Source organism: Panthera leo, chromosome B3, assembly GCF_018350215.1.
Source record: "Panthera leo isolate Ple1 chromosome B3, P.leo_Ple1_pat1.1, whole genome shotgun sequence".
Taxonomy (NCBI): domain Eukaryota; kingdom Metazoa; phylum Chordata; class Mammalia; order Carnivora; family Felidae; genus Panthera; species Panthera leo.
The window spans coordinates 68187674-68206507 of NC_056684.1; the positions used below are offsets into that span (position 1 = coordinate 68187674).

Sequence of the window (18834 nt, forward strand, 5' to 3'; positions counted from 1 at the left end):
AAGGGTCAGACCAGAAACAAGGTCATATCACGAATACTCTCTGGTAAAGACTTACAAGGTTTAGAACTTTCAGAGGTAGTTCAAGGTGAAGGTTAGGAGGGCCACCCCATAGAATTGGTGTAGTAACCCATCTAATCCTCGTATATGAAGACTGGCACACAGTAAATTCTCAATAAACACCAGTTACTCTTATTGTTATTCCTCTGCTGGGACACAGAGCAAGCTAGAATAACTTGGAGTGTGATGGTCAGAATGTACACAGGCATATAGGCGCGCGCGCACACACACACACACACACACACACACACACACACAAACATGCAATAAATTCACATTCTGGATTCCAAGACCACATGAAGCTGGACTTGCCAAAGAGGCAACAGGTGCCATTCATCACACATGGGCACATCCTACAAATAGGGGACAGCATAGGTAATAGCCACATCATTCCAGGTACATTAGGGATCAGTAATGTTGGGTTTAAGAAGCTGCGTTAGGGAAGATAAGGTTAGAGAACAGCTAAGGAATCCTGATGCAAAAATCCATGAAGTAACTAGCAGGCGGTATGCCTAGAAGTTTTGCCCCAGTATTTTTATTTTATTTTATTTTTTATTTTTTAAAATTTACATCCAAATTAGTTAGCATATAGTGCAACAATGATTTCAAGAGAGGATTCCTTAATGCCCCTTACCCATTTAGCCCATCCCCCCCTCTCACAACCCCTCCAGTAACCCTCAGTTTGTTCTCCATATTTATGAGTCTCTTCTGTTTTGTCCCCCTCCCTGTTTTTATATTCTTTTTGTTTCCCTTCCCTTATGTTCATCTGTTTTGTCTTTTAAAGTCCTCATATGAGTGAAGTCATATGATTTTTGTCTTTCTCTAATTTCACTTAGCATAATACCTTCCAGTTCCATCCACGTACTTGCAAATGGCAAGATTTCATTCTTTTTGATTGCCAAGTAATACTCCAGTGTGTGTGTGTGTGTGTGTGTGTGTGTGTGTGTGTGTGTGTGTGTACATTTTCTTTATCCACTCATCCATCGATGGACATTTGGGCTCTTTCCATACTTTGGCTACTGTTGATAGTGCTGCTATAAACATTGGGGTGCATGTGTCCCTTCAAAACAGCACACCTGTATCCCATGGATAAATGCCTAGTAGTGCAATTGCTGGGTCGTAGGGTAGTTCTTAGTTTTTTGAGGAACCTCCATACTGTTTTCCAGAGTGGCTACACTGGCTTGCATTCCCATGCCCCAATATTTTTTTATTTACTTCATGGTCTTGACAAATTGATTTGAGACTCAGGTTTCAAATCTCTATGATGAATATAGACAATTATCAAGATTATGGTGAGAAATACTAGAGTCTCTTCTTCAAACTGGACTCAGAATAATCTGTGAGCAATGAAATCAGAGGGGGCAATCTTCTGCATGCTCTTTTCTTCTGTACTTTGGTGGGAAGAAAGCAGAACAGCTTGTGACTTCTCAAACCAGTGAAATAAGAGGAATCTTCCGATATCTCTTGCCCAACACCACGTAAATGTCCCCATTGTTTATTTTTTTAATCATATGAAGAGCATGTATATGAAAAGAATAAGGTATGATCTGCAGCAGTCTTTGCCATAGGATGAGGGGAAGAAGGAAAATGAGAATTAAGAAAACCATTATACTAGAGAAAGTGAATCAAAATCAGTTAACAAGTTGACAGTGGAAATGGAGATTTGGAAACCAGACACACCAAGTTAGTAAATCTTTGCCATCAAAGTGACCAGCTGTGAAAACTCAAGACAGGACCTTACTTCTTTGAGTCTCAACTGATTAGAAATTATGTACATGAAGCACTGAGCACAGTGCCTGGCATAGACGTAGTAACTCCTACTCCATAACTGATTATAACCATCTCCAATCAAGTCAGAAAGCAAACTAAAACTCTAAAATCAAACAAAATTTCTTCCCATCCCTTCCTAAAATGACCTAGAATATACCAAATTTTTTGCACTAAGAGTTTATCTTTCACTTACTCTTCCAACAATGATGCCCTATCCCATCAATAGCCCTTTCAAGGAAAGGAGGCAGGAAGAAGGGGGATAAGAGAGGAAGGAAAAAGGAAAAGAAATCTAAAAAAAGTCCACAAAGATCTAAGAGCTCCAGGGACTTTTGCTTGGTACTCAAGAGACCATGGAGAAAGAGGATGAGGACATTCTTACTCAGTCTTTCTTTGCTCCACACCAGGGCCATCAACTCTGATGTCTGCAGGGCCAGGCAATCAACATAAACAAATAAAGGAGCCCAGATTTTAGGAGAAGATGCCAGCAGAGGAAGGCCCTGGAAGGCCTCCTCCCAGAAATACAACTAGATAACTAATGAATCATCCCAAATACCCAAGGCATCGACTGAACACTGGCAGAACAAGCTCACAACTAAAGTTAGAGAAGATGCTACACCAAAGAAAGTAGGAAGTGCAGAGATGGGGCTTGGGAGAGAAATGGATCATGGCTGCTGCAGTGGGGAGTGAGCCACGGTCACAGAGGAGGGTGAGAAACAGACTAGCACACAGGGGAGCACACAGAAAAGACCATTCCCCATAGCAACTGTCTTGGAAAGGGAATAGTTCAAATTTTGTTGAGTTCTTGCAACCAGTGAGACTTAAAGACTGGAGCTTTAATGGTCAGCGTGCTTGGCTCTAGAAGAGGCCAAAAGTCCTGGGGCTGCTCTTGGAGAAAAGGCAGGCAAGCAACCCACAGACATACAGTGTAGAAAAAGTGATCTAAAGAGTGCCTGGGCACACAGTGGGGAGGTTAGGTGCTCGTTGCGGAGACTGTCCCAGAGAGGGAGCATTCACAGAGAGACCACTCGGGAAAAAGGAACTAGCAGGTGTTATTTCCCTCCCTCATCCCTTAGCATAAGCACAGGGCCACCTGTGGGAACCAGCGAAGCCCCAACAACCACTACCTAACTGGCTTACACCAAGCCCTGCCCCCTGCACTCTGGTGAAATTGCCCCACGAAGTCAGTCTTGCCTCCATCTCAGCATGGAGGGTCCCCTCCCCCAGAAGACAGGGACAGTCCCTGCTCTTATCGTGTCTCCCAGTGTGGGAGTTTTGTGGAGCCTCAGTTCTGGCAGCAGTAGCAACAGGTCTCATTTCACAAACATACCAGAGCCCACCTAGTTAAAATACATCACATTCAGGCCAAGGACCAAACATTGCCCACAAAAGGCAAAGACAGCCTCTGCAGATGACTGGTCTGAAGGATAAAGCAGCCAGGACAAAACAGCTAGGCACACATCAGGGACACTCACAGAAGTGCCTGGCCCTACGGAATAGGGGACACTAACTACTACACAGCAGGGCACTATAGGACCTCTTCTTCGTAAGGCCATTACCCTCAAGAACAGGAGATGCAGATTTTCCCAACACACAGAAACAGGCACAGAGATTTAGACAAAATAAGAAGACAGAGAAATTTATCCTGAAGGAAAGAACATGACAAGGCCACGGCCAGAGATGTAAGCAAAACAGCGACATGCCCACTGGAGTATTTAAGGTAATGATCATAAGGATACTCACTGAACTTGAAATAAGAGCTGAAAATTTCCCTAATCTGGGAAAGGAAATAGATATCCAGATCCAGGCGGTACAGAGAATCCCCCAACAAAATCAACAAAAGCAGATCCAGACCAAGACATATTGTAATTAAATTGGCAAAATATAGTGATAAAGAAAACATTTTAAAAAGCGACAAGAAAGAAGTAGACAGTAACATGAAAGGGAAATCCCATAAGGCAAGAAGAGGATTTTACAAGCCAGAAGGAAGTGGCATGATATATTCAAAATGCTGATTGGGAAAAATCTGTAGCCAAAAATATTCTATGGGGCAAGGCTATCATTCAGAATAGAAGGAGAGATAAAGTGTTTTCCAGACAAACAAAAACTAAAGGAGTCCATGACCACTAACCAGCCCTGTAAGAAATATTAAAGGGGACTCTGAGTGGAAAGCAGAGAGCAAAACTTACAGTATGAAGGTAGGAAACACAAAAGCAGTCACAACGAACATTTCTATAAAATATCAGTCAAGGAACTCACAAAATAAAAGGATGTAAAATACTAACATATACCTAAAACATGGGGAGGAAAGGACTAAAGAATGGGTTCAAACTTAAATGGTCATCAACTTAATACGGATTTCTATATGCAAAAGAAGTTATAGACAAACCCAAAGGTAACCGTATATAAAAAAGAAAAAAAAAACACACTGATAAATACGCAAAGAATAAAGAGAAAAGAAATCCAATTATATCACTAAAGAAAATCAGTAAACCATGAAAGAAAGACAAGAAAGGATCAGGGAAAAGCTGCAGAAACAACCACAAAACAAATAATATGAGATATAACATAATATGAGAATAAATATATACCAATAATTACTTTGAATGTAAATGGACTAACTGCTCCAAAGGACATAGGGTGACAGAATGGATAAAAAAAAAAAAAAACAGGACTCCTCTATATACTGCCTACAAGAGACCCATTTTAGACTTTAGAATTGTAGACTGAAAGTGAGGGGATGGAGAAACATCTATTATACAAATGGATGTCAAAAGAAAGCCAGAGTAGCAATACTGATATCGGACAAAATAGACTTTAAAACAAAGACTGTAATAAGAGACAAAGAAAGGCACTACATAATCATAAGGGAAACTTCAACTGGAAGATATAACAACTGTAAATATTTATGCACCCAACATAGAAGAACCCAAATACATAAAACAGTTAATAACAAACATAAAGGAAATATTTGAGAGTAATACAATAATAGGGGACTTTAACACTCCACCTACATTAGTAGACAGATAATCTAAACAGAAAACCAACAAGAAAACAACAGCTGTGAATGATATACTGGACTAGATGGATTTAACAGATATATTCAGAACATTCCATTCTAAAATAGCAGAATACACATTCTTTTCAAGTACACATGGAACATTCTCCAGAAGAGATCACATCTTAGGCCACAAAAAAAGTTTCAGCGAATTCAAGATCGAAGTCATACCATGCATCTTTTCTGACTAATGCTGTGAAAATAGAAGTCAACCACAAGAAAAAATCTGCAAAGACCACAAATAAATGAAGGTTAAATAACAGGCTACAAAACAATGAATGGGTCAACCAGGAAATAAAAGAATAAATTAAAAAGTACACAGAAACAAATGAAAATAAAAACACAATGATCCAAAACCTCTGGGATGCAGCAAACCTTCCCTTCTAAGAGGGAAGTTTATAGCAATACAGGCCTACCTCAAGAAGCAAGAACAATCTCAAATAAACAACCTAACCTTATACCTAAAGGAGCTGGAAAAACAACAACAGATAAAACCTAAAACCAGCAGAAGGGAGGAAATAATAAAGATTAGCACAGAAATAAATGATACAGAAACTGAAAAAAACAATAGAGCAGATCAATGAAACCAGGAGCCAGTTCTTTGAAATAAGGAACATAAATGATAAATCTCTAGCCAGATCTATCAAGAAAAAGAAAAAAGGGACTCAAAAAAATAAAATCACAAATGAGAGAGGAGAAATAACAACCAACACCACAGAAATACAAACAATTATGAGAGAATGTGATGGAAAACTATACGCCAACAAATTGGAAAACCCAGAAGAAATGGATAAATTCCTAGAAACATATACACTACCAGAATTAAAACAAGAAGAAGTAGAAAATTTGAACAGACCAATTACCAGCAAAGCAAGTGAATAAATAATAATAATAATAATAATAATTAATAATACCTCCCAAAAAACAAAAGTTCAGGACAAGATGGCTTCACAGGCAAACTCTACCAAACATTTAAAGAAGAGTTAATTAATACCTATTCTTCTAAAACTATTCCAAAAATAGAAAAGGAAGGAAAGCTTCCAAATTCATCCTATGAGACAGGCATTACCCTGATACCAAAACCACATAAAGACACCACTAAAAAAGAGAACTACAGACCACTATCTCTGGTGAAAACGGATGCAAAAATCCTCAACAAAATACTAGTAAACCAAATCCAACAATACTTTTAAAAAAGCATTCACCAGAATCAGTGGGATTTTTTCCTGGGATACAAGGTGGTTCAATATTTACTTATCAGTCAAGGTGATACATCACATTAATAAGAGAAAGGATAAGAATCATATGATCATTTCAATAGATGTAGAAAAAGCATTTAACAAAGTACAACATCCGTTCCTGATTAAAAAAAAAAAAAAAAAAACCCTCAACAAAGTAGGTTTAGAAGAAACGTTCCTCAACATAATAAAGGTCACATATGAAAACTCCCCAACTAACATCATCCTTAATGGAGAAAAACAGAAATGTTTCCCTTGAAGGTCAGGAGCAAGACAAGGATGTCCACTCTTACTACTTTTATGTAGCATAGTACTGGAAGTCCTAGCCACAGCGATCAGACAACAAGAAGAAAAAAAATACATCCAAATCAGTAAAGAAGAAGTAAAACTTTCAACCACTTGCAGATGACATGATACTATATAGTGAAAAACCAAAGATCACCAACAAATTAACAAACTGCCAGAAATGATTAACAAGTTCAGTAAAGTCACAGGATAGAAAAATCAATGTACAAAAATCTGTTGCATTTCTATGGCCAACAGTGAAGCAGCAGAAAGAGAAATTAAGAAAACAATTCCATTTACAATTATACCCAAAATAATAAAATACCTAAGAATAAAACAACCAAAGACGTAAAATATCTGTACTCCGAAAACTATAAAACACAACTAAAAGAAATTCAAGATGACACAAAGAAATGGAAAGAATCCCATGCTCACATATTGGAAGAATATATAATTAAAATAGGTACAGTACCCAAAGTAATCCATGCATTTAACGTAATACCTATCAAAATACCAAGAGCATTTTTCAGAGAGCATAGAACAGATAATCCTAAAATGTGTACGGAACCACAAAAGATTCCAAATAGCCAACGCAATCTTGGGGGAAAAAAAAAAAGCAAAACTGGAAGCATCATAATTCTGGACTTCAAGTTATATTACAAAACTGTAGTAATCAAAACATTATGGTGCTGGCACAAAAATGGACACCTAGGTCAATAGAACAGAATAGAAAATCCAGAAAAATACTTACAACTATATGGTCAATTAATCTTTGACAAAGCAGGAAAGAATATCCAATGGTAAAGATAGTCTCCTCAACAAATGATACTGGAAAACTGGAGAGCAACATGCAAGAGAAAGAAACTGGACCACTTTCTTACACCATACACAGAAAACAAATTCAAAATGCATTAAAGACCTAAATGTGAGACCTGAAATCATGAAAATCCTGGGAAAGAACACAGTAACTTCCCTGACATCGGCCATAGCAACTTCTTTCTAGAAGAAAGGTGTCTCTCCTGAGGAAGGAAACAATCACCAAAACTAAAGGCAACCTACAGAAATGAAGATATTTGCAAATTATATATCCAATAAAGGGCTAGTGTCCAAAACATATAAGGAACTTACACAACTCAACACCCAAAAAACAAATAATCCAATTAAAAATGGGCAGAAGACATGAACAGACATTTTTCCAAAGACATACAGATGGGCAACAGACACACGAAAAGATGTTCATCATCACTCACCATCAGGAAAATGAAAATCAAAACTATAATGAGATAGTACTTTACATTTGTCAGAATGGCTAAAATCAACAACACAAGAAACAGTAGGTATTGGTAAGAATGTGGAGAAAAGAGAATTCTCTTGCACCATTGGTGGGAATGCAAACTGGTGCAGCTACTCTGGAGAACAGTATGGAGGTTCCCCAAAAAGTCAAAAGTAGAACTACCCTACAATCTGGCACACTACTGGGTAATTACCTAAAGAGTACAAAAACACTAATCCCGGGGCGCCTGGGTGGCTCAGTCGGTTAAGCGTCTGACTTCAGCTCAGGTCACGATCTCACGGTCCGTGAGTTCGAGCCCCGCGTCGGGCTCTGGGCTGATGGCTCAGAGCCTGGAGCCTGCTTCCGATTCTGTGTCTCCCTCTCTCTCTGCCCCTCCCCCGTTCATGCTCCGTCTCTCTCTGTCCCAAAAATAAATAAATGTTAAAAAATAAAAATAAAAAAAAAAACACTAATCCCAAGGAATACATGTACCTCCATGTTTATAGCAGCATTATCGACAATAGCCAAACTAGTCTCTATCGAATGATGAATAGATAAAGAAGATGTGGTGTATATTTACACAATGGAATAATATTCAGCCACAAAAAAAGCATAAGATCTTGCCATTTGTAATGACAATGTTGGCGCTACAGAGTATTATGCCAAGTGAAATAAGTCAGTTAGAGAAAAACAAATACCATATGATTTACTCATATGTGGAATTTAAGAGACACAACAAACAAGCAAAGGCAAATGGAGGAGGAGGGGGAGGGGGAGGGGGAGGGGGAGGGGGAGGGGGAGGGAGAGAGGGAGAGAAGGAGAGAAATCAAGAAACAGATTCTTATTTACAGAGAACTGATGGGTACCAGAGGAGGGGGGTGGGGGGATGGGTTACATAGCCGATGAGGATTAAGGAGTACACTTGTGATGAGTGCAAGGTGATGTATGGAATTGTTGGATCACTATATTGTACACCTGAAACTAATAAAACACTGTGTGTGTGTATGTGTGTGTGTATATATTTATATTTACATTTACATTTATATATATAAAGTATCCAAAGAAAGAAAAACTGTCTTGGCCCCCATGAGTGACTCATGTTCATCATTTAAGAATCCAGAGGGATGACTGGAGTTGATGGTACATGAAGGAGGTGTGCAAAAGCAGCATCAGTCTCAATGGTACAAATGAGTAATGCACACATTCTTCATTCTGCACCCAGTGTCCCTCTCCCAGTGAGCATGACTTGATGGAATAACTGAATTATGTCAGGCAATACAGCATCCTGAAGCCTGAGACAAAGGGCTCCTGGGCCGCTAAGTCGGCCAGGGAATTAATTGCTTTGTGTTTTCCATCAAAACTAAACTCCAAATATACCTGTGGGCTTCCAGGTAGCCAAAGGCCCGGGAAGCATCTTAACACCGGTAAACCAGCAGATCTACTAAACGCCTAACAGTGTATTATATACCCACAATGAAACAGTGAATTAAAATATTTCTCAACATTTTAAATTCTGTTTTCTTATTTGACATCTCAGTAATGAATTATACTAATATCAGCACTTAGGGGAATACCACGAGGGCTCAATAAAATCATCGTATTTCATAATTGTGAAGCTTTTGTTTATCCCTCTACAAATCACTCCCTTCCCCTCACAGTATTCTCCAGGAACTAACACACTTAAATGTATCATGTTGATAACAAAGAACATAACAAATGGAAAAGGCACAGGATTTATGTATCTTTATAAGTTTAGCTGTATCAGCTCAAGTGTAGTTTGTAATCAACTTTGTGTCAACAGCATGTGTAAACTATTAGGAACGGGCCTGTGGGTGGGTTGGAGACAGAAAAGGAAGTCTACAAGTTTTGTTTAATGGAGGCCAACATACCATTTGGTTCTCTTGGGGACAACAAGGTACAATGTAAGTTAATGTCTCATTTGGCATCTGTCCCTGGATCATTTCACAGCGGGAGTGACCATATTAGAAATGTGACTGCATTGCACAATGAGCAGGGGCCTGCCAGAGGCCATCGCTCAGTCAAGCTTCCCCTCAGTTATGGACTACGCATGTGATGAATGGGATAAATGAGAAGGGTTCCCGTAAAGAAAAGGTCAATGTTGGCTAGTTCTTTCTTCTATCCTACAACACAAAGAACATTAGTTAAAAAGAGATAAAACAACCTGTCATTTCCATGGCACCTACTTCCAAATTGCTTAAGTGATGATCAAAAACAACATTCTTAAATTATCCCAAGCTCCTGAAAAGCCAGACAGAGGGCATGCATTTTCCCCCTCTCTGCAGCCCCCCCACACATCCCCTTCCAACTTTCAAAATTGAAGAAGCAGAGAGCCAAGGAAGCCATGGCCATGCCACGTTCCCACTTCACTCCTGTCATAAAGAAGAGCTGGCCCTCCTACAGACGGCTCATTTACCATTCTAGAAGCTGCATCCCTCACAGAGTCATGCATCTGAAAAAGCACTAGAAAGCTAGCATACAGAGTATTACTGAAACATGAACACACTGCTCCACAGAGGCAAGCATGTTAGAAAGGGGGACCTCCAAAAGAAACGAAAAGAAATAAAGGATGTGTGTGTCACTAATAGGGATTTAGAGATTGTGAAGATTGTGAATTGGAGAACCCCAAGGCTGAATGGACAATATGATGGATAAACCCAACTTTTTTTTTTTTTTTTTTTAAGTATGGTGGGGTCAATAATAAAATCCAAAGACACTATCAGAGATTATATGGCCTAGTCTCTCATTTTAGAAATTAGGAAAATGGGCTGAAAGCATTGCCAGAAGTTGACAATGTTCATCACCCAGACCTAAGACCACAAATCCAGACCTTCTGATTCTGGATCCAATGTTCTTTCCATTAATGCTGCACTGAATAGTATAAAGGGTAACAGCTTCAAAGCCAGACAGGTGTAGGTAGATTCAAATTCAAGTTCCCCTACTTACTAGTCTAGGACTTCTGACAAGTCACAGTCTCTGGGAGCCTCATGTTTTATCTGTAAAATGGTGACAAATCTATTACTTAGCTTATATTTCTACATTTATTCTTCATGCCACTAATGTTAAATGCCAAAAACAAAGGTTGGCACATAGTACCTAAATTTAATCAAATCCCTACTATGATTTTTCAGTCATAGGTCATTATAGAAGAAATGTTTGTAGGGGCACCTGGGTGGCTCAGTCGGTTAAGCGTCAGACTTCAGCTCAGGTCATGATCTCACAGTCTGTGGGTTCGGGCCCCTCATTGTGCTCTGTGCTGACAGCTCAGAGCCTGGAGCCTGCTTCGGATTCTGTGTCTCCCTCTCTCTCTCTCTGTCCCTCCCCAACTCACACTCTGTCTCTCAAAAATGGATAAATGTGAGGGGCGCCTGGGTGGCTCAGTCGGTTAAGCGTCCGACTTCGGCTCAGGTCACGATCTCACGGTCCATGAGTTCGAGCCCCGCGTCGGGTTCTGGGCTGATGGCTCAGAGCCTGGAGCCTGCTTCTAATTCTGTGTCTCCCTCTCTCTCTGCCCCTCCCCCGTTCATGCTCCGTCTCTCTCTGTCTCAAAAATAAATAAATGTTAAAAAAAAAAAATTTTTTTTTAAAAATGAATAAATGTGAAAAAAATTTTTTTTTTCAAAAAAGAACAACTGTTTGAGCATCATGTATGTGCCAAACGCTTTGCTAGGTACTTTCAAAAACAGAGAGGGGAAAAAAAAATCATTGCTCTTTCCAAGATGCCTACAATCAGCAAATTAACAAACAGGACTTTGATGTATAAAAAGGGTAATAAAACGATTCAAAGAATTTAACTTGAACTTAAGGAAGTGGATTATACATTGAGATAAGATAACATGAGTCAACATATTCAAAAAAATCTTGATCCTAGGAATCTCAAAGAATTCTTTATTTGTACCATGGGAGAATTAGTTTTATCATGTGCCTTTCTTAAAACAGCAGATTGGAGCTAGATTTCTACCCAATAGTCATGAACTTGTGCAGTGGCTACTCCAGGCAAAAATTTCTCAGGTAAGTGAGAACCTATGAAGTAAGTGCTGTTTTTTCAAAAATGAAGGAACACAGAACTATCCAAAAATGAAAAATGAACTGGATGATGCTGGGAGTCATGAAGTGATCATAAGCTCTCAAAGTACAGTTTGCTAAATGGTGGGCACACTTGGACAAAATTGAAGAATTTGCTGTGGTTACATTATAAATGACACAAAATAGCAAAGTCAGAAAAAAAATGTTTGATTCTGCCACTACTCTCCTACTGGAGCTCTGAGTCAGCTAAGTGCTCTCAGTTTCCGTGGAAGGTGTGTAAAACTTAGGTGCCGGGAACAGATTTTATTCAAATAATCTGTAAGTCTTTGCTGTTGAATGTAAGGGGTATGTGCATGTAGTCCCTACACATTTTGACAAGCCAGTTCTAGGACTAAGCCCTGAGCCCTTTCTGCAGTGCAGCATTCCACTGCAGAGTGTGATGAGATTACAGACTCCAGACTCCCTCCCTCTTACTAGCCTTGGGACTCTAGACTAGAAAGGTCAACCTCTAGTCAAGTTATTTTAGGTGATAAGGTTTCCATTTTGTGGGTGGGAAAACTGAATAATTAAGTGACTTCTCTACCAATCTATTCTCAAAAAAAAAAAAAAAAAAAAAAAACCAGACAGCTGATTTTAGGTTCTCTGTTTATCAAATCATGCCATTTCTTTAAAGTCTGTGAAAAACTGGGGCGCCTGGGTGGCTCAGTCAGTTGAGGGTCCGACTTTAGCTCAGGCCACTATCTCGAGGTCCGTGAGTTGGAGCCCCGTGTCAGGCTCTGGGCTGATGGCTCAGAGCCTGGAGTCTACTTCCGATTCTGTGTCTCCCTCTCTCTCTGCCCCTCCCCTGTTCATGCTCTGTCTCTGTCTCAAAAAAAATAAATAAATGTTAAAAAAAAAATTTTAATAAAGTCTGTGAAAAACTAAAAAATCTGAAGGTGATACACATCAATTCTTGTAGGGAGTGACACAATGAATCACTTTTCCTGTATATGTTAAGCATGAAATCCTTCTTATTCTAGAAAGGCATGCTGAAGAAGTCCTGAAACACCTGTGACTTCTCCATGACCAGTAAATGGAGAAAGGAAACCTAACGGACAATGCGGGCTGTGGATGGAAATGACATATAAGGAAATGAACATCAAAGTAACAGCTCGGTCACCCACTATCTTCTACTAGTCCTATGACAACAGGTGTGACCATTTCTTTGTGGAACAAAGCAAGTAGAGATGGTGTTCAGTGAGCACACACAAGCACAGCCAGGCTGGGTTATAGTCTCTTTTATCAACCGCATCTGTTCTATGTGGTGTTGCTGCCAATCTAGTGATTTCAGCTCCCAGAGAATGGGGGGGGTTAATTAAAGTGATGAGGGGACAGGCAGATGAAATGGCCCAGAGTGGGGACAGTGGCAAACTGGAGAACATGTATCACAGTTGAAGTAGGCACCTGCTTATTCGACTGCAGCCTGTTTAAGTCATGCAAGAAAAAAAGTAAGCCGCTGCTGCCAGATTTTCTAGTTTTTTTAAGAGACAGCTGGAAACCCCTCCATATTTTAAAATGTGCATTCCTAATTCAATCTTTAAAATGCTGTGTTTGCCCCCAAACACTTCTCTAGGTCAGATCAGGGATAAGAGTTGTCAGTTTCCTATTGAAGGTTGTCAGTCTATGATGGATGGAATAGTTCCAAACCACAGGTAAGTGTATAGATCGGGGACACTGCCCCTGCCGCCCCCCTCCCCCCCCCCCCCAGGTCAGTAGTGTGCCGTGGCCACAGGGTTTCAGCAATTTTGTATGAATCACAAATACTGGACAAAAGAATTTAAGTTTACGATACCAAGCAAAGAACAGATAATCCTTTCACAGATAAAGAAAACTTACGGCATAATTAGGAACATTTTTTTAAATTTTACTGTTGTCGATCATATCCTGATTTAACCTTTATTTTAACTGGAAAACATGATCCCAATATACTTTTCCCCTTTCATTTACTCTTCTCTTTTGCTTGTCCAACTATTTATTTATTTTTTTAAATTTATTTATTTTGACAGAGAGAGACAGACAGAGACAGCATGAGTGGGGGAGGGGGAGAGAGAGAGAGAGAGAGAGAGAGAGAGAGAGAATTTCCATGCTGCCAGCACAGAGCCCAATGTGGGGCTTGAACCCAGGAAGCTGTGAGATCATGACCTGAACCAAAACCAAGAGTTGGATGCTCAGCAGACTGAGCCACTCAGGCATCCCTCCAAACTTGTCTTAGTTTGAGATGTAAATCATAGGACTTTTGTGGAAATAACACAAGATAATACATGTAATATACTTAGAACAATGCCTAGCACAAAGTAGGAACTCAAAAACAGTAAGAGCCTACTGTTACTGTAAATATTATTTAGCTGTCAAAGCCCTACAACCTGGGGAAGCCAGTGTTAACTTAAAACTGAGCTGTTTCACAAAACTTCTGCTCACAGAGTCACTTCTGTGCCTACCCTCTTTAGCAATCTGTTTCTTAAATTAATCCCCATTTCACTTCTTCTGAGACAGCTGAGAATCTTTTGCACACCAGAACAAAGAAGAAGAAAGAGAGGTCTCTGTAGAGCACTTTGCAACAAAGGAGCTAAGGGCCTCCATTTCCCCCTAGGAGACAGAGGTACTTTTCCATTTTTTTTGTTTGTTTCTTTCTTTCTTTGTGAAATGGATTCATCTCCTCTTCCAAACTACTTAAAACGAGCTGACTTTATACACCATCTGACCTATTTAATAATGTTTTTTTTTGCTGTTTGCAATGGCTTTACATATAATCCAACACACAGCCTCAGTTATTTTAAAAAGCACATTATCACTTATTGGAAAGAAGAATATTTGATCCACAAATTCATTAAATTGGCAAGTAATGAGCACTGAATAAACACCAAGTTTTATTTAAATTTTGCTATTGTTCTCTAAGGTACGGGTCAACCCAGCCATCAGTAAACTAGAATCAGTGCCTGATTCAATATTTAGTTATTTGATTAAAACTCTACCACTTCCTCGGGGCGCCTGGGTGGCGCAGTCGGTTAAGCGTCCGACTTCAGCCAGGTCACGATCTCGCGGTCTGTGAGTTCGAGCCCCGCGTCGGGCTCTGGGCTGATGGCTCGGAGCCTGGAGCCTGTTTCCGATTCTGTGTCTCCCTCTCTCTCCCTGCCCCTCCCCCGTTCATGCTCTGTCTCGCTCTGTCTCTCTCTGTCCCAAAAATAAATTAAAAAAAAAAAAAAAAAAAAAAAAAAAAACGTTGAAGAAAAAAAAAAACTCTACCACTTCCTGTTATAGGCACCGCAAGCAAGGACCAAACATAAGGAAATGACAATTACATAGTGGGAGGAAGTAAATCCCTCAGTCTTTCTGGGCTCCACAAAGTAGGATCAAGTCAGCACTTTCCAAGCCCTCCTTGGGGATAGAAAATGGATGACTCAACACACCCTGTATCCTACTAGGGTCACTTCCCTAAGTGCCTTGATCTGCATGACATCGTATTGCAGGGATGTCCTGAGATGGACGGATACAAATACATGAATGGGAGTAAGCCAAACAAGAGTCTTGAGTGTGCCTAGGAAAAAATATGTTTTTAAAGACCTCTTATGAACAGTAAAAGTCCAAATACTCTATCTTGTTTCTTGTTTTACAAATACAACCAATATTTTCTCCAAGTATAACATTTTTCCCAATCAAACACACTTGTGGCATTTCTTAAAAATGGGAATTCAATTATATTAAAAATGGAGTTCAAGTCTTCCCTCCCCAGGATAAACGCAGTGCCCATTGTCAGGTGCCAGCTGTAGATGCTGTCTAGGTAAATAAGGCAACAAAAAGGGGAATATTTACTTCAGTACACGAGAAAACTAAGTATCAGTCTCACATAACCAGTTCAGTAGAATCAAAGAGATATACCTGTAGGTTTTCAATTTCTTCTTTGTGTTCCCTCTTCAAGTGTAAAATAGCAGCTTGGTATTCTGTAAGATCACAAAAGAAGCCAATTACAAAGAAGCACACAATTATGCACAAAATTCAAGTGAGCATCTCCAAGACTCCAGAGTCCCTCCTGCAAGTAAACTGAGTAAATAAATGCCACAGTTTGACATTAACCTGATGAGAGATGTTGAAAATTGGGGCAAGATAAGACAAGTAGCTCAGGAGAGAAAGGAAATTTCCTTCCATGTGGCAAACCTTGAATTACGAGAAGCCCCAAATGAAGCAGAAAGGATAGGGTTAAAAAAAAAAAAAAAAAAAGCATGAAGCATGTTCCAGATAAAGACTGGATTAGGTGCTTGTCTTTAAGGAGGAGTTGGAAGCTAAGGCAGTACATAGAACAAATACAGACGTGTTAAGAGCAGACACACAGGAAATAAAACTTTCTATGTGAGATCAGAGAACTCTATTTTTAACTGTTTAAAAAAAATCTCCATTTCAATGCTAGGCTAAGCAAGCACCCAGGGCTGATTTTAATCTTTAGATCACTTTGGAAAGTCATGACCATTTGTCATTTGGATGAGAAAATCTAGGGTGAGTTGAGGTTGAAAGGAAGACAAAAATAAATTTCTGGTCCAATTTTAGCCTGAGTCTAATAATGTTTATTCCAACAAGAAATCCCAAGTGTACACAGAACTCCAGCCAACGACTAAAACTACCATCCCGTTGGCTAAACATGAAGCAGCTCGGACAGCTTTATTTCCAGGAGAATGACTACGAATGTGGGGTCACAGAGTTATACAGACTGTAGAGGACCACAAAGCAAATGCTATGAGGAAATATTTTCATGGGATAAGTTGTTTTCTTAACAATGTCTTTGGAGTTGTGAGTGTAAGTACTAAAGAAGCAGTCAGAAGTCATTAAAAATATATGGAAAAAAAAAGCAGTGGACTTTTCTTTTCTTCAAGTGGATTTCAGAAATCAGGCATGAAAACTTAGGTGTGAATTCAAAAATGGATGAGAGAAATCTCTGGTAAAGCCACAACAGGAGAGGAGTGTTGCTGTTACTATAAATGGCCACCCCAATGCTCTTATGGGATATGTGTTACACTGAGCTGTGACTCCATCAGCAAGTTCTGGGAATTTTACATCAAAGCCATCCCTTGAATCAAACCACTTTGCACCATCCCCACACTCACCAGCTACCAGTATCCACCACAATCTTTCCCCTGGACCTCTGCAATACCCTGAAAAAGGTTGCCTGCTCTCACTACCACCACCTTACCCCATTCTCCTCACAGCAGCCTGAATGATCTAGTAAAGGCATGAACCAGACCATGTCTCATCGCAGGCTTTCCAATGGGCTTAGAGTGAAATTCCAACTCCTTACTGTAGCCCATAATGCCCTTCATGACCTGGCTTCTATATACCTCCCCCTGTCTTTGCCAGGCACCCTGGCTTTCTTGCTATTCCTTGAACTTGTCCAGTTTTCTTCTACCTCAAAATCTTTACTAATATTGGAGACAATATAATAACCATATAAACCATATGGAACCAATATAAAAACCATAATAATGGATTCCATTTATTGAGCGCTCACTACGTATCAGGCATTATCTAAGAACTTCATACATATTGACTCATTTTTTCTCCCCCCAATAACCTTATGATGTAGGTATGTTATCCCCATAAATGATGAAGAAATTGATGCACAGAGAAGTTAAGCAGCTTTCTTGTTCAAGAAAGATGAGTAAGTTGCAGAGCTAAAAAACATACATAATTCAAGGATGAATGGATAAACAAATTATGGTTTATCTATAGAGTAGAATACTACTCAGCAGTAATAAGGAATTACTATTGATATATACATCAACATAAATCAATCTCAAAGACATTGTACAGAGTGACAAAGCCCCAGAAGGCTTATTATTGTTTAATTCCATTTATATGACATTCTGGAAAAGACAAAGCTATAGGGATAAAAACAGATCACAGCAGCAGTGGCCACAGGGTAGAGATGGGGGAGGGGGGTGGTATTTGACTACAAAGGGGCAGCACACAAAGGAATTCAGGGGGTGATTTAACTTTTCTCTATCCTGACTATCATGGTGGTTACATGAATCTGTGCCTAAGTTAAAACTCATGGAACTATGCACCAAAAAGAAAAAGTTAATTCTATGTTAATTAAAAAAAATCTGTATCAAATATTTTACTTTTAAATGTTTTCCCTAGGAGATTCAGCATAACACAAGAACACCTATTACTACTATTGTTTTTTTTTTTTAAGTTTATTTGTTTATTTATTTTTGAGAGCAAGAGAGAGACAGAGGGAGACAGAGAATCTCATGCAGGTTCTGTGCTGCCAGGTTTGAATTCATGAACTGTGAGATCATGACCTGAGCTAAAATCAAGAATTGGATGCTTAACTGAGCCACCCAGGTGCCTCTGTTACTATTATTTCTATTCGTTATTTTCCTAAGGGTATTAGCAGATTCAGGACAAGAAAAAAGAAAATATGCATACACACACGCATGCACATGCACACACGTTTATATATAAAAAGGAAAAAATAAAACTATTATTTACTATGATCATGTATTTAGAAAAATCTGAATGGTTGCCTGCAGATAACATATTGGAATTAATACAGGAGTTTAGTAAAGTTGCTGGATATAAAATCAGCATACAAAAATCCTGATACCATCAACAGTTTCAAAAAGAAAACATTCACAGTACCCCTAAAAATACCAAGTACTTAGAAAAACCTAATATGTAAGGCCTCATGAGAAAATAGAAACACCATGTTGAAATGTATTACCAAGAAATACAGAGTGAGCAAGCCATGTTTTTGATAAGACTCAATATTGTAAAGATGTTGATTCAGTACAATCCTGTTAAACATTTCTAGGGGTTTTGGGTTTTTAACTTAAGGAGTTAATTCTAAAATTTATATTGAAACACAGATGTGCAAAAAGGCAGTAAGAGCCAAGAAACTTGAAAATATAAAGACAGCTTGCCTTACAATCTAATAGGAAATATTTTAAATTATCACAACATAATTAAAGTAGAATAAAGGGCCCAAAAAGACACCATGAATTCATGGTCACTTGATAGGACAGAAATATCATGGAAGATCTTTGTTTACACTAAGAGTTTTTTGTTTTTTGTTTTGTTTTTTT

General features: G+C 39.1%; 1 protein-coding gene across 13 annotated transcripts in view; it reads right to left on the minus strand.

Annotated features, from left to right (window-relative positions):
• The window catches only part of FMN1 (formin 1), a 432271-nt gene that overhangs the window by 232539 nt on the left and 180898 nt on the right, over positions 1–18834 (minus strand). For 12 of the 13 annotated variants that reach the window (XM_042942504.1, XM_042942497.1, XM_042942498.1 and 9 more), the window contains one exon: positions 15638–15699. In XM_042942504.1, the coding sequence (XP_042798438.1) occupies positions 15638–15699 (62 nt within the window). Of the gene's footprint in view, positions 1–9731; positions 9820–10642; positions 10693–15637; positions 15700–18834 lie in introns of those variants that run through there. The other variant, XM_042942508.1, reaches the window with a different exon arrangement.